This window comes from Cnephaeus nilssonii (assembly GCF_951640355.1).
Source record: "Cnephaeus nilssonii genome assembly, chromosome: 6".
NCBI classification, from domain to species: Eukaryota; Metazoa; Chordata; class Mammalia; order Chiroptera; family Vespertilionidae; genus Cnephaeus; species Cnephaeus nilssonii.
In genome coordinates, this window is record NC_137077.1 from 86735867 (window position 1) to 86752383 (window position 16517).

Here is a 16517-nt window from a genome sequence, read left to right on the forward strand (position 1 = left end):
TGTTACTTGTAGCTTCACAGAAGGCCAATCAGCCATGGTCAGGAATTGTGGATGAGCTTCCACATGTGAGTATATTGCCCAGCACTGAAGAGTGGCTGTGTGTGTGTGTGTGTGTGTGTGTGTGTGTGTGTGCGCATGTGTGTGTGCATTCTTGCATGTGCATGTGTGACTTTGTCCCATACAGAAGCAGAAATACTGTGCTTATTATTACCAGCCCTGTTGAAGGCAGACATGATGAAGGAACATAGTACCTTAGCCAGTATATGTAGTAAGGAAGGATGTGGTTTTAGAATTAAGATAAGAGTTTTGCCACCCTGCTATTCAAACTATTTAATAGAAATCATATTTCTCTTTTTGGAAAAAAAACCCCACAGGTTATTCTTGGTGAGAATTTGACCTCAAATTGTCCGGAGGTTATCTATGAAATTAAAGAAGAAACACCTGTTTTTTACAAACTCGTTCCACATCCTGAGAAGAATATCTACATCTACCTAACAGCTGGAAAAGAGGTAGGTAAAAAACTAGTTACTGCTTCTGACTTATGAATACCGAGTGTTTAATTGATGTCATTATCTAGTAGTGAAGCTTTTACTTTGAACTGCTGAGTTTAACCATCGCTGCAGGCAATGGTTCAGAAGCACAGAATTAAAAACATTACTGTCAGTAACTAAGCAAGAAATATTACCTGTTTAGACAATGTTATTATTGGCCATATTTCCAATGCCAGGTTTTGCAGAGGAGGATGTGCTTGCAAATGGCGCACCATCAGCAAGGTGACTGAATTTACACATTTATTGTGTGGGCTCTGAACGATTAGATGCATTTATGAATATACCCAATGGGATTAGCTTTGGAATTTGGGGTTAATATCAGTTCACAGTCTCATACACATTCATTAACCAGGAAATATATGGCACTTGCCCTCCCTCTCTTAATTTAGTTGGCTGTTTTTTAGGTTTTCTTCTTGCTTCTGCTTACTGAATTACAAAGGATACCTTTCTACATTGTCTTTGTTTTTACAAAGTGCTTCACCAAGGGAAGGGGGAGATAAACTAATTTTTACTGAGTCCTTCCTGACTATGTACTAATTATCATTCTACATATGGTCTCTAGATGAGACACATAGAGTTGTGTACACACACTTATAATAAATAATGTTAATGAAAAGTATTAATAATTTAATGGTATAAAAATACCTTTGTTTTATATATGAAGAATCTAAGACTTGGAAAGGTTAAATAACTTGCTCAAGGATACATATATAGGTTAGGCCTGTCAGAACTAGGATTTAAGTTATGCTCTGATCTTTTAAAGCCCATGATAAATGAGATCAAATCACAAATTTGTGAAAACTGAAAGGCCATTTTGGCACAGTGGTTTTGACTCATGATTATTTGCACATACAAAGGACAAAGAATATAATTGAGACTTACATAATTATATCGGGTATATAATTATGATGCTCGTGGCCTACCCCAATTTTTCATTCTTTTCCTCTCAAGCACTCTAAGGACTGTAGCAATGGCATTAACCTATATGTGTTGTTAGAGCCACAGAGTAGTTTTGCGAGCAATTGTAGTTCCAGGAATTCCTAAAAAAGGCCTTATTGCTCTTTGCATGTTGAAAAGTCAGTTATGTCTAACTGACCACATCTCGATGGCCACTGGACCTCATATACCTTTGTAAGCCAGTTCTTCACCATATGGAATCTTCTTGACCAGCGTGCTTCTCCATTCCAAAACTTTTTGCTGTATCTCTTCCCCAGGGTTCCCATATTAGAAAGATTTTTGTCTCCTCAACAAAGTGCATATATTAAGCAACAACTCCCATTCTCGGGCTGCATTTATCAAGGGCATCTAAAGCTAGCAGTCAGGGGACAGACTGTACTGCCACAAAGCTGATAACATTCCAGCCCAAAGCACTAACACTTGAAGTCTGGCTTAGTCTGTGCGTGTTTTTCCATTCAGCTTTTAAAAACATTGCAATCGCTCAGAAGTCTTCATTACCACCTTCCCTGGAACTCAAGACCATAAGGTGGGAACCACGGCAAGAGCCTCCAATAGCTGACAGGTGTTCACTTTCTGAAAGTGAACTGCTCTGGTCTCTGGTCATCCCACGGACGTCCTGAGGAGACTTTTCCACTGGGCATCGAAGCTGGTTATTCTTACACTCTTCACTTGGGTTTCCTGCTACAGATCTTATCCGCGAGACTCTGGTTGGGCCAATATGACCCCAACGGAGGCAGACCGAAGCAAAGTCCTTTCTTAGATTCTTGGGCAAATACTGGTAGTAATAGCCAAACTAATACGCCCTCATACATCCATCGAATGGTATAATATGTAGCCATTAAACATAACCACATGGAGATCCATGCATTGCTGTGGAATAGTCACTATCATGTGTTCAGTTGAAGAAGCAGGTCTAATGTAGTATTTATAGTGTCCTCTCTCTCTTTTTTTTAAAAAATATATTTTATTGATTTTTTTACAGAGAGGAAGAGAGAGGGATAGAGAGCTAGAAACATCAATGAGAGAGAAACATCGACCAGCTGCCTCCTGCACACCCCCTACCGGGGTTGTGCCCGCAACCAAGGTACATGCCTTGACTGGAATCGAACCTGGGACCCTTGAGTCTGCAGGCCGACGCTCTATCCACTGAGCCAAACCGGTTTCGGCAGTGTCCTCTCTTTTATATGGAGTTATATGTTTGTTTAAGTATATTGTATGGTAATTCTTATAGAATATTCTAGAGATTCATATTCCACTAAATGCTCTGAGTAAAAATTGTCCTAGGAGCAGCTGTTACTGACTGTCCCCCTGCTGGAGTATCATGATCTCGGCATATTCGAAAGCTCTGAGCCTTGTGCTGAGGAAACCTATTTTGCTTTTTCAGTGTAAGATTTCACATGTTTGTTGGACCGTGGACACTTTTCTCACATAATAGCAATAGCCAACATTTATTGAGCACTTAGTATGTGCCAGCCAATGTTTGTCATAGCCCCAGGAAGTCTGCAGCACCATCACCATTTCACGGATGAGAAAACAAGGTTAGAGAGCTTATGTGACATTTATGAACGCGCCCCCCCCTGCCCCCCAGAATTACAAAGATGTTTGTGAGCTACAAGGAAATACCCACATGCTGGTTACCGCTGGCTCGGGCTGGTGGTCCGTCAGTATGTCTGTCAGCAGCACTGAGAACTGTGAAGTGGACGGGCGTGGTTATCCTCCATGAAGTCTACTTAGAGTCAAAAGATATTCCTCAGATCGCTCGTTTTCCTCGCAGACCCCTCCTAGAACTCTCTGTACCTCTCACCTTTTAAAGAAGTTACTTATACTTTCTAACAAATATAGCTTCCTGGCCTCACAGGTTTCTTCACTACCTTCTGTGGGTGCTCTGTGACCCTCAGGTCCCTGCCTCCCACTGCCTGCTGGCTCTGCCTGCCTCCGCAGCCTGCGTCTGCCCAGCACGGCGCCCTGTCTGTGGCTTTTTCTGACAACTGCAAGGAGCAGCCCTAGGGGCAGGAAATGATTGAAACTCCCCTGTTTTGTTTTGTTTTTACTTTCAACTCCAGGGTGGGGAGGGTGTATTGAGCACTTAGTATGTGCCATTGTCTGGCACATACTAAGTGCTCAATAAATGTTGGAGCCCCCCCCCCCCCCTCACCCGCCCTCCTGAGAGGGGTGGAGGCTTCTCCTCACTTCCTTGTCCAGGGACAACCGGGTGCTACTCCGGGTCAGAGCCTTTGCTATTTCCAGATGCTCATTTCCAAGTACCGTTGACTCTGTATGAAGCCAGCTGACCTGATTCCACAGACCAGAAACCTGACTGCGTATCAGACTCACCTGAGGGGCTTAAAGGTGCAGACTCCTCAGCTGGAGTCCCCGCAGGCACTTTGACAAGCTCCCAAGGTGATTCTGATAGCCTGTCCCCACCTTGGGACCCCTGCCCACTGTCACCGTGGAGGCACTCAGAGTGTGAGCCCATAGATGTCTGTGGCCCTTCATCAGATACGGTGTGGCGGTTTTTCTGGTGTTGCTTATCATTCTGTCTGAACCACGGTCATCTTTCTTTTTAGGTGAGGAGAGTTCGAGTTGCAAACTGCAATAAGCATAAGTCCTGCTCGGAGTGCCTCACAGCGGCAGACCCGCACTGCGGCTGGTGCCATCCGCTACAGAGGTACCTCTGAATATATGCTTTCTCACTGGCTCACATCTTCAGAAAAGTGTCACGCACGGAACACTTGTTGCCCCACTTTAACAATTCGTTCCAGCGACCTGGGGGCACTGACCTCTGTCCGACTAAAATATCATTGTGCGATCCGAATTAATTCCCAGAGATGTTCCCAGCCAAGTCAGTGCTTCTCAATCATTTGACCCGGACCACTCAGGGTCGCCCACGCTGGGGGTGGGAGGGGCAGGCATGTGACAGAAGGGAGGATGGGCTCGAGCTGTCAGTCTGCTTTTACTTTCTGCAGAGTTCTCCAAGACTCCCGAGACAGGCGAAGGCTCTCCCTCAGGGAAGGTAGAAGAATAGGGCTGTTTGAAATTTTTCAAATGAATCCTCATAATGTCACGTATTCGGTTGGTGCAGCGGAAGCCTTATTATTGATGCTGTTGTCTCTGAACGCGCCATACAGCTGTGGGCCTGATGTACAACCTCAGGCTCCCGGCAGAATCTGCCCAGCCTGCTCTTGAATTACGATGCTCACGACCCATCTAGGCTCAGGGGCGACTTGGAGCCGCTTCCTCACCATGGCAGCTCCTAGCATCACTGGGACCCGCCTGGTTGGATTGCTGTTGCCATGGCAACCCAGTACTCGCTCTCTATAGAAGCAAGGAGGAGAGAGCCTGAGCTGCAGCTCAGGCTGGGGAAGAAAAAAAAACAAACCATAACAGTGTCTGTCAGTTTGGCGCTCTCCGTTTTCAAAGGTAAAAAAGGATAAGAAAGAGTAGAACAGGTGCAGAGAAGCTGAAGGCTGAACAAGGGGAGGTTTGAGGAAAGAAAAGAGGACTAGGAAGAGAATTTGGGAGCCTCTAGGGGATGAAGCCAAGAGCAGTAAAGGGAGAGGGGGGAAATACAATGTAAGCAAGAGGTCCAGAAAACAAACCGAAAATATAGGGGTGGAATTAATGAAGAGTTCACGGAGGACGTCCAAAGCTGAGATGCAGCAAGACGCATAATTGCCTGTGCCTCCCCCTGCGCCTCCTTACTGGGCTGTTTCCGTAGAATCGCTGGCAGACAAAAGAAGCAGGGCCAGGAGAATTCTCATGAATAATTGTAACCGGGTAGGAACGTTTTCTTCTTGTCGCTTGCCCAAGAGTAGAGTTTAAGGAATTAGCTGATCATGAACAGCATCTCATCATCGCACACCCCCTAAGCAGTCTTGCCGTAATCTTTCTGATCCATTCCACTTATGTAGGCTCCCTGTCTGTATCTGTAGAGCTACATGCAGGAGTTAAATCAGTGCCTGTGGTGGTGGTGGTGAGGGTGATTAAATAGCCACACATAGCTAGTGGCTACTGTATTGGCAAACACAGGGCATGGGAGATGTCCAGGCTGGTGATATGAATTTGGGAGTTAGTAGTGTTTAGATGGACATAAGGAAGCCTTCAGACCATGTTGGAGAGGGAGTGTAAATTGAGGGGAGAAGTAGTTGTAGAGCTAAGCATAGATGTGGGGCAGTTCTTAGGGGTCAGGGAGCTGAAGAGGGAACCGGACAGGGGAGGGAACAGCCAGAAAGGGAAGAGGAAAAGCTGAAAAGGTGGTCTGGGAAGCCAGAGGGAGGAGGGAGCATCCGCTGTGCCAGATCGTGCTGCGAGGTCAGGCAAGAGAAGGGAGCTGTTCCATTGGACTTAGCAGGTGCTGACTGGGGACTGTGACCAGGGCAGTTGGGGAGGTGGGCTAAAGCTGCCAGAGAAGATAACAGGAGGCAGAGCAGAGACAACTCTTTAGAGGAGCTTTGGTGAGAAAGGTAGCAGAAAAGGGAGCTGACGCTGGGGGAGAAAGTGGAGTCCAGACAGTTTTGTTGTTTACGAGAGGCATGAAACCACAGTGCATTTGGGGGCTGTTGGGAAAGGCCCAGTAGAGAGGGAGAAACTGATGATGCAGGAGAGAGAAGAGAGCTGTGGAGTGTGTCTTTCAGCAGATGAGGGAAAACATGATGTGTCTAGTACACCGGCGGGGAGGCCAGCCTCACACAGGAGCGTGGGACAGTCCTTCTTGGTCATGGGAGGGAAGGTGAGGATATGGGCCGGGGAACAGGTAGGTGATGTAAGAACGCACCATGACTTTTCATATTGCTTACATCATTTTCAGTGACTTAAGACAAGTGAGAGTGAGGAGAGGTGGGGGAGGAAGCCCTGGGGTTTGAAGGGAGAAGAGAGAGAAGGTGTGAATTAGAGGGGGAGAGAGAAGGAGATGGGACATAGACAATCACTACCAGGAAGCTTTAGGGCCCACTTGAGGTGGGTCGTCTTGCTTTTGAAGTGAGAGCAGTATACGTGGTTTTGCTTTCGTAAGCCACATTTGGGTCTGTTGGCGTAGTCATAGAGCAGGTGAGAGTTAGACCGAGTCAGAGTTGGGGCTTTGCCAGGAAGTACTTAAAGAGGGGGCAGAGGGACCTGGATGCTGAGGGTGCATGCTAGGGAGGGACCATGATAGTGATATGGATATTGATACTTATAATAGTAGACTTGGGGCCTTAAGCTGTAAGTGAACTCTAAGGAGGGGGGTGAGGGATGTGAGAAGGCGGATCTGTGCCCTGGGGGGTGCAGTTGGGGGGAAGACTTATTGAAGCTGGAAACTGGAAAAAGGGTAGTGGTTGGACTATGGGAACTGGAAATTAAGGTCATGGAGGGGGTGGAGTTACTGGCAATGACAAGATCTCGGGTATGATTATGTAGCTAAAGTAGGATGGAGGACAAGTTTATTGGCAGAGCGGTCAAGGAACTGAGGTGTCAGCGTATTAGGTGGATTGATTATCTGTGTGAAAATTGCAGTCACCAAGAACGACTGTGGGAACAGTGTTAGAGAGTGAGGAGCCAGATATTCAAGAAAAGGAAGGCATAGGCCTGTCGATGGGGGTGGTTTGCAGATGGTTACCACAGGAAGGAATTTGGGGTGATGTGGACTGATGGCATGAGCTTCCAAGATGGGGGTGCGGGCTGTGGCAGGCTTAGAAAGAAGGGAAGAAGAATTGTCCAGAAGAGAAGGTCAGATGCAAGCAGGACACCTACCATGGAGGAGAGGAAGCAGCCAGCCCTGAGCAGGCACACGGAAGCTGTGTCCTCAGGCAGAGCCAGGTTTCCGTAAGAGCAGGTGAAAGGAAGAACCGGAGAAGAGGTTGAGGACATGGGGCTTCTATAAAAGCCTGCTCACTGCTGCCCCTGCTTCTGCTCTTACTCCCCCACCTCTGCCTTTTAAACTCTAAACCAGATCATGCCATTTCCCAGCTTAATAACCTCCACTGGCTTCCGTCTTAGAGTTCAGCCTGACTCCCTTCCCCCCAGGGCCTGCGTTCGAGGCTTTCCATAGTCTGGCCCTGCACTACTTCTCAGACTCTAAGTCCACTCTCTCTTCCATCTCCCCTAGCCACACTGGCTTCCTTTCTGACTCAGGAACATGCCAAGCTTGTTCCTGCCTCAGGGACTTTGCACTTGCTATTTCCTCAGACTAGAATACTCTTCCCCAGATCTTTGCACAGTTGGCTCTTTCTTGATTATCATATCCCAGCTCACACATCTCCACGGGATCATCCAGCCTGAAGTAGCCTCCCCTCACTCAGTGGCATCACTGCTTTATTTCCTTCACGGTCCACCACTGTCAGAAATGATCTTATTTCTCTGCCTCTTCCTTTATTCAAATGTAAGTTGCATAGGGACCTAGTCTTGTTCATCATCGTATTCCCCAGAATCTAGAACAGTGCCTGGCACATAGTAGGTCTATATTAAATGAATGGAGTAGAATGATTGGGAAACTCTACCAATGGCAGAAGACTTGTGCATACTCTGGATTTGTGGGCTGACGGACCTTCCCACCCATGTCAGATTACTTGGTTTCACACTGGCTTGGTTCTGGCCTGAGATTTAATAAAACTAAGCTTCAGATCTCTGACTCACATGAAGCTCCAGTACCATTCAAAATTAGGAATTCTAAAGGGGGATGTTTTCTTATAACTGTAGAGCATCCCACTGTGTTTATTTTAAATGCCGCAGATTTATTTAGAAAAATAACTTATTTTCTCTGTAGAGAAGGTTGAGCTTTCTTGCCTATGTGTCTAGAAAGTGAATTTCTTTGGGGGTGGGGCAAGAAAATGATCTTAACTTCCTTTGGTTGGGGTGTTAATAATAGGCATCCATTATAAGCAGATAAAAAGCAACTAGATAAACAATGAGCTCTAAAAAGTCTGGTATTTTATTGTTGGAACCTCACATCCAACCTGTGATGAATTTGCCTGTGTGGGTGGAAAGTGAATTTTTGCAGGCTGAATGTCTTGGGTTGGGAAGAAGTTTCTCAGTTTCTCCCATATTGCAAAGCATAGCAACTGTGTTCAGTTATGGATTTCCACAAAACTGGCAATCCTGAACCAATGAACGGATGAGGTTCCAAAAGTTCACGTGTATGGCACTCAGAATGCATTTTCCCATAGAAACAATGTCATCAGTCAAGGGCTGATTCCCAAGTCAGCCCACACAACTCAATTTATTTAATTTCAACAAATGTTTATTGAATATCTACCAAGATCCCAATGTGGGAAGTCAGATAATTAGCTGATATTGAGGAAATCAGTTGCCACTCTTGGGCTTAAGGAATTCACACATTAACTAGGAGACAGACGTGTCAATGCTCAAGGTTCATTCATTCAGTTGTACATCCAATCAGTAGGTATTTTTTGAGCACCTGCAGTGTGCTAAGCCCTGTGCTAGGTGCTTGGGATGCAGTCTTTCTTGCCTACGTGGAGCTTGCAACCTAGTGAGGGATGTAGTCAAGTGTAGTAGTCAGGGTTCTGCTCCAATAATACTGAGTAACAAACTCTTAGTGATTTACAAGAACAAACATTTGTAGGGTTTTTTGTTTGTTTGTTTGTTTGTTTGGTTTTGCTCCTGGGTTAGCTTCAGCAGGGGTGGGGGTTAGGGGCCTCAAGCTGCAGGTCAAGAGTTTGATTCAGGTCTGCTTCACATATCTCTCATCCTGCATATGCTCTTCTCAAGGCAGAGAGATGAAGCACAGAGTCCAAGTTAAACTCTGCAGCACATTCAAAGCCTCTGCTCACACCATGTTGGCAAGCAAGTCATATAGCCACGCCCAACATCAGTGGGGTAGGTTGTTATCTTCTGCCTATTCCAGTGGGAGACAATGCAAAGGGACATGGCAAAGGCTAAGGAGGTGTCATTTCAGTGCAGGAGAGATCGAAGAATTGGGAACAGTAATCCAGTCTGCCTTAATCAGGAGCTACCACCAACTTACTAGTGAGAAAATAGAATACAATAAGGGTTAGCACAGAGGAAGCAAAGGGTTACCTGGGAAACCATCTAACCCAAACTTAAAAGGTCAGGGAAGGCTTCCTGAAGGAAGGGATGTCTAAGCTGGACCTAAAGTGTGAGCAGATATCAGCCAAGTAAATAGGGGGGAGGGGACGGGCAGAGCTGGCTCAGGGACCAGGCTGTGCCAAGTCCAGGAGCTATAGGCGAGCCTGCTGCTCAGTATGGATGGAATGTAGTCTAGCGGAGAAGTGCTGGGAAATGAGGGTGGCATGCTAGGCAGTGCCAGGTGAGGCTGGGTCTTACAAGCCATGTTAAATTTGGATTTTGTTGGAAGGACTTTGGGGAGCCATTGCCGGGCTAGAAGAGAGACTAGATGAGATGTGTGTTTTAGAACAAGCAAAATAGACCAGAGGGGACACTGCTGGAAGCTGCAGATCACGTAGAAGGTGGCGGTAAGCCAGCAAGAGACTCGGGGCTGAATTAGAGAGAAGACAGTGGCAATAGGAAGGAGTGGGTGGATTTAAGAGCTAGGTGAAAGATAGACTTGACAGGATTTAGCGATTAATTGGATTCCCCCTTGAGTCTGACACGCTAAAAATAGGGCCATAAAATGAAAAATAAAATATCCAGGTGGCCACTGTTTTTCTGGAAGATGTATTCTTTCTCTTTTGATATAAGTCCTCACAAAGGAAATAAAGAAATGATACCCAAACATACTAGTACACTGGATTCCTACTGTGTCCCAGGCACTGGACGAGGCACTAGGTTGGAGCCCAAACAATGGGCACCTAAGTCAGATGGGGAAGGACTTCTAACAGAGCCAGGGCTGAGTGTCAAAGGGTGCAGTGGGTGGGTTATCACTCTTTTCCAAGCAAGGCAGGACTTTGGTGGTGAGATTATAGGAGGAGGAGTGCAGGTGTCTGGCTTGGGTGCCCAGGACAGAGTTGTCATTGCAGAGGAGGATGGAGGAGGAAGAGCGTTTGGGATGCACCACAGTGCAGGGGTGACTCTCCCACAGGCAGCGGGCGTGGTACAGCAGGGGAGGAAGAATGCGGGTCCTGGGATCAGCTTGCTTGGGATTGAATCAGGGCTTCAATGGGACCTGCAAGTTTCTTTTTCCTGCCAAATCGCCTCTTCTATACAGCAGGGTTCTAATCTTGTAGGGTTGCTGAGAGGATTAATCAGATGATGTGCATGAAATCCTAGGCACAGTGCCGGTTCACAGTAAGCACTCAAGTAACGTTAGCTATAAGATGGTGGGACCCCGGAGGGGGGAGCCATCACTTGTAACCAACGGTAAGAAGGCTTCCGAGAGGACGTGGCATTAAAATTCGGCCTTCCGGCCGGAGGACTGTCCCCAGGGAAGAGGATGTGGAGGCACTTTGTGCTGAGGATCTGCCCCAGAAGAGGTCTCTGAGGGAGTGGCGGATGAATTGTACCACTCCAGCTTTGGCTCAAAAGGCTGGGTGTGGCCAGGGTGAGGAGGGCTCTGAGCTTGGACTTTATTGGTTGCTGCTGGGAACTTAATAAAGGGATTTAGCAGAGGGCTGACATCATATTTGTGTTTTAAAAAGATTGTCCTGATGGCAGTGGAGAAGATGAACTGTGTTAACCTAAGCATCAGCTGTACCGCACTTCCCCTCCCCACCCTTCCAGGATCCCTGTCTCTCGGTACATTTTGTGAAGGGTGAGTTTATCTCATGTATCTTCCTGAGTCCTCTACTTGGCAGCTATTTCTCCAGATTTCACGAACCTCCCCACCTCTCCTAGCACCCCCACGGGGCTCTGCTTGCTTTGGCCCCAGATATGTAAAGGAACCAGGGCTCTTTAGAAAAGGGGCCACACTCGTCTTTATTGTCCCATCCTATAGTGCCCCGCCCTGCACAGGATGTGTACAGGGTAGGGACAGAGCCCCCACGCATGCTAATTATAAGATGTTTGCAGGCTCCCCTTGATTATTTGTATGAATTTAACATTTGCCCGTATTCTTCATGTTTCTTTCATGCTGATAGTTGTAGACAGCCAGCCCCTGGGGGGCCGTTGTTAGGTCTTCAGCTGCTGGTCATCTATTCTGCACATGAGACAGTGAACACGGTCATTTCTCAACTTGGCCTAACAACAGGGCTCTGTGGCCAGTTCCCCGTCAGACTTTCTGAAAGGCTTGGGGGGTAACAGAAGGGGGTTTTGAACACAGAGAGAAAACTGAAATTTGAATGCTAAACATATGTGTGCCTCAGAATAACAATCAAAGGAGTTAAATACTTTGCTTATGGCCACATCCAGTTTCTTGCATTGCTCTCCTGCCTTGAGGTCTGCCTTTCTTCTCTCCTCCAAGAGACATTCCTTCCTCAAGGCTCCCCAGGGCTAATAATTAACCCAAAGGCAGTGGGCTGTTGTTGCCCTAAACCTTGACCAAGACAACCCCTGGGGCCTGGTAGCCTTTTGCCACATTCTCCTGAAGCCCGAGTCACTGCAGTCCAGTCTGCCGTCATGAGAGGTGGACAGTGCCGCAGAGAAGGCCACTGAGGGCTTTTCGGTGGAGGAGTCCATCAGGAGCGCCCACTTATTCTGCAGAATGCAGTTGGGTGCCCTTCCCTCAGGGAGCCCGCCTTGAGCATGGCCGGGCCAGGGGACGGGTCTGCATGCACGGAGAAGAATATGCTGTGTCATGCACATTCTAGCCCATGGTCCATTTCGGTCTCCTCGAACCCTATGAAGTAAGGTCTGTAGGAAGAGTAACCCGTTGGGATGCACAGCAGTGCCGGGGGTGACTCCCACGCTGTCAGTGGGAGGGGGTCCATCAGAGGAGGGGTCCATCAGAGGAGGAAGAATGCAGCACCCACTTTACAGCCTTAGGTTGTGTATTTGTTGCTAACAAATTACTGCCATCTTGATAGCTTAAAACAACATGTATTTATTTATCTTATGGTTTTGGAAGTCAGAAACCTGCAATGGGTTTCACTGGGCTAAAATCAAGTATAAAAAGGGCTGTGTTCCTTCTAGAAGCTGTAGGGAGAATCTGCTTTCTTATCTTTCTCTAGCCCTGGAGGCAGCCTGCATTCCTTGGCTCCTGGCTCCTTTTAGCATCTTCAAAACCAGCAGTGTAGCACCTTCAGATCTCTCTGCTTCTGGACGCTGATTCCATCATCACATTTCCTTCTCTGACTCTCACCCTCCTGCCTCCTCTTATAGGGAACCTTCTGAGTACTTTCGGCCCCACAGATAACCCAAGATAATCTCCCATTTTGAGACCCTTAATCTCCTCCGCAAAGTCCTTTTTGCCATGTGTAGTAACATATTCACAGGTTGCAGAGGTTAAAACATGGATATCTTTGGGGGCCATTATTCTACCTGCCACAGGTTGAATAAGTACTAGTAGTGCAGGGATGAGGAACCTTTTTTTCTGCCAAGGGCCATTTGGATACTTTATAACATCATTTTCGGGCTATACAAAATTAGCAACTTAAAAATTAGCCTGCTATATTTGGTCAAACATTTAATTAACTCACCCCTAATGCCTTGGCAGGGCCAGGCCAAATGATTTCACGGGCCCTCGGGCCAGATGTTCCCCACTCTTGAAGTCGTGGAACCAGTATTCAAATCTAGGCTTAGCTCTAACTGCCAAGCCAGTACCATTGCCTACTCTGTAGTAAAAGGGAAGAGGAACAAGAAGGAGACACTGTCCCTCATCGCCATGGGAGGTGAGGGGAGAGCCTGGTCCAAATGGACCCTTCATGAATGACTGATTATGCATAAGAAAGATAATGGGACTCAAGGCCAGCCTGAGTTAAAGAAACCCTTCCACCTTGAAAGTTAAGCATCCACACATTTATTTATTGAGCACCTTGTATGTGTCAGACACTATTTCAAGCGGTAGTTCTCTAGCAGTGAAAAACGTTGCCCTCTTATTCTTCTAGCGAGGTGTGTTCGTTTCCCAGGGCTGCTGTAACAGCTGACCACAAACTCAGTGGCTGAAAACAACATAGATTTAGTCTCTCACACTTCTGGAGGCTAGAAATCCAAAATTAAGGTGTCAGCAGGGCCATGTTCCCTCAGGTTCAGGGGAGAATTCTTCCTCTCCTCTTCCAGCTCCTGGTGGCTCCTGGTGTTCCTGCTCGTGGCCGCGTAGCTCCTGTCTCTGCCTCTGTCTTTACATGGCCTTTTCTCTTTGTGTCCAAATCTCCCTCTCCTTTTTCTTATCAAGGTACCAGTCATCGGATACCTTAAATCCAGTATGATCTCATCTTGAGATTCTTAACTTACTTCATTGGCAAAGATCCTATTTCCAGATAAGGTCACATTCTGAGGTTCTGGGTAGACATGAATTTAGGGGCAACATTATTCAACTTACTATGTGAGGGAAGATGGACAGTGTAAAAATTCAGAAGGAAATAGCATGCTAGATGGCGATCAATGTCATGAAGAAAGAGAAAGCAGAGGAGGGGAATGCTGGCTGGAAGCAGGGGAGGTTGCAGCTTCCAACCAGCGAGGTCCCGGAAGGCCTCACCGAGACGGGGACAGCTGAGCCAAGGCCGGGGATCACGTTCAGCTTTGGGGATGTCTCCCTTCACCAGGGTATGGCCACATCTAGCTGCCTGGCCGGGAAGACCGTTGGAGACATTCTAATTCTGCACGCCGTCCTCCTTCCCTTCCAACCCGTAAAGGAGCGTCTATGCAGTGACACTCCTTTACGGTCCAGTGAGGCTCTAATGACAGCAATAATGATAATAATGGGATTTGGGGGCGGCCCCTCCTTCCCGTGTAAGAACCCCATTGTGCCGACTAATTGTGTAGAAGCAAGTAGGACAACTGTCTGTGGGGTGGAAGCAGTGGGGGGAGCAGAGAGGAATATGTTATTTGGGCCTCAGGCATTACTGAATTACCCTGGCAGAGGCCGGACCGTGCATACGGGTTCCCGAGAATGCTGGAAGGGATGAGGGGCCTTCTAACCCTGGAGAGGGGTCTCGGGTGACCCTGAATCCCCTGAGTTCTTCACTTCTATCAGCTGTTAGAGGAGCTGTGAATGAATCCTACTTACTTCAAAGCAAAAGGTGAGGATGGGAAGAAACCAGTAAGGGCCACTGGTCCACCCTGGTGCTCCGACGGCTGACCGCCAAGTGGCGGCACAGTGGGACGTGCACCTTCCACAGAAGCCTGTTTTGTTTGGAGAGCAGTAACGGCGGCCCTCGGCAGCCAAACTGCTTATCGGTGCCATCTCTTAAATGGATGCTCTCCGACTTGGAACAAGTACCATTAGGAACACCCCTTTTAGTAAATATATGTTTTAATGGAATAGATTTTTTTGAAATGACCTTATCTCGGGCAGCAGGCACTTTCATAAGTATGTATCAATTGGCTTTAAATCCCTCAAATGCTCTCACTTGTCCTTGTAACCTAGCATTTGTCCTGGTCCCAGCAACTCCTCCATGTTCTTTTCTTTTGTAGCGTTTTATTACATTTAAATGCTTGTATTCTGCTATATTGAGCATGGGCCATTTCTGATATGCCAAGGGTGGTATTTAATTCTGCTTTCAGGAAGATGAGGTGTTATTGCCACCTGTTTACTGGTGGGGAACCTGAGGCCCAAAGCGGCTAAGAGATGTGCCCCATTACATGGAGAATGTGTGGGAGAGCAGCTTTGAACCCAGATCTTCTGACTCAAAAGGCATCATTTTCCCACTTTTAGTTCCATGCTACCTGTTTTTGTTTAAATGCCTCACTTAGATTCGCTAGTTCATAGTCTGCATTTGGAAATAAAATTCCACTTTTAGTACACTCATCACCCACAAAGGAAACACATGGGGTGAAGGCCACAGATCCCTTTTGTGTGAGTGGTTCAGTCTGCAAATGTGTTTTCTGTGTGCTAAATAGCTCAAAGCTTTAAGACAAAGGCTGGTTTTCCACTGCGCCAGTTAACAGGCCGGCCAGTGAACAAAAATCAATGGAACAACTTATGCTGGTATCATGGAGACATCGACAAGAATTTAGTCACTTTAAAATTTAATCCTTAATCCAATTCAGCTAACGTTTGTTGAATGCCAGCAGTGCGCCAGGCCCTGTACCAGGCCCTGAGGGAAACAAAGATGAATGAGACCCTGTGCTGGAGAAGTTCATAGGTTAGCATAGGCAGCAGACACTGAACAAATAATTTCATTACACCGTGGAAAGTGCTCTCATAGCTGGTGCTCAAGGAAAGACCCCAAAGAACCCTTTGGTCTTGGGAGGAAAGACAGGTGTGATTAAGACTCTTCCAAGAAGCCTTGAACTGTGTGTGCCTTTATCCATGGAAAAGGCATGCTGAACGTTGGCTTGGTGTCTGTGAGCAATGCAAATGGGCCTTCTGGTCAACCTTAGTGCCCAAATCCCTGTCTCCTCACTACCATGTTGTGTTTGTTTGGCTTGTGTCACCTAAATGTTTGCCTAAATTCTCTTTACTTGCCTGTGTAATAAATATAATGCTACTACTAATATTTATTGTAAGCCTCAGCTAGATAGGTATATGTTTTTGTAACAGCTCCATGGCATAGAAACTAATGTTATCTGCCTCTCTGCAGATGGAAAGCCTGAGACACAGAGACAACACGTGATTTGCCCAAGGTCACCGGCTTGTAAATGGCAGAACCACTCTCTCCTTCCTTCATATATTCTAACTAGTCTGGTCTTTAACCAGTTCCTTGCAGAGACCAAGCTTTATGTGAACTCAAGGCCTAGGCACATGCTGTTCCTTCTGCCTGGAATGCTGTTCCCACTCTTCTTGATGTGGCCAGATCATTTCATCCTTGAGCTCTGAGCTGAAATGCCACCTTTCTTGATTAGCCTTTCTAAAGGAGTTCCTCCCTGCTATATTTTTAGTTTCTGCAGGAGACTTACCTCAGTTTGAAATTGTTTTAAATTATTGTCTGCTTATTTGGTTCCTGTTTGTGTGCCTCTCTGGAATGTAAGCTCATTAAGAGAGGGACCTTAGCCGAAACCGGTTTGGCTCAGTGGATAGAGCGTTGGCCTGCGGACTCAAGGGTCCCAGGTTCGATTCCGGTC

General features: G+C 46.9%; 1 protein-coding gene across 2 annotated transcripts in view; it reads left to right on the top strand.

Moving 5' to 3' along the window:
- The window catches only part of PLXNC1 (plexin C1), a 160564-nt gene that overhangs the window by 46508 nt on the left and 97539 nt on the right, over positions 1 to 16517 (top strand). For both annotated transcript variants that reach the window (XM_079773938.1, XM_079773939.1), the window contains exons 3-4: positions 375 to 509; positions 4076 to 4176. In XM_079773938.1, coding sequence (XP_079630064.1) covers positions 375 to 509; positions 4076 to 4176 — 236 coding nt within the window. The remainder of the gene's footprint in view (positions 1 to 374; positions 510 to 4075; positions 4177 to 16517) is intronic.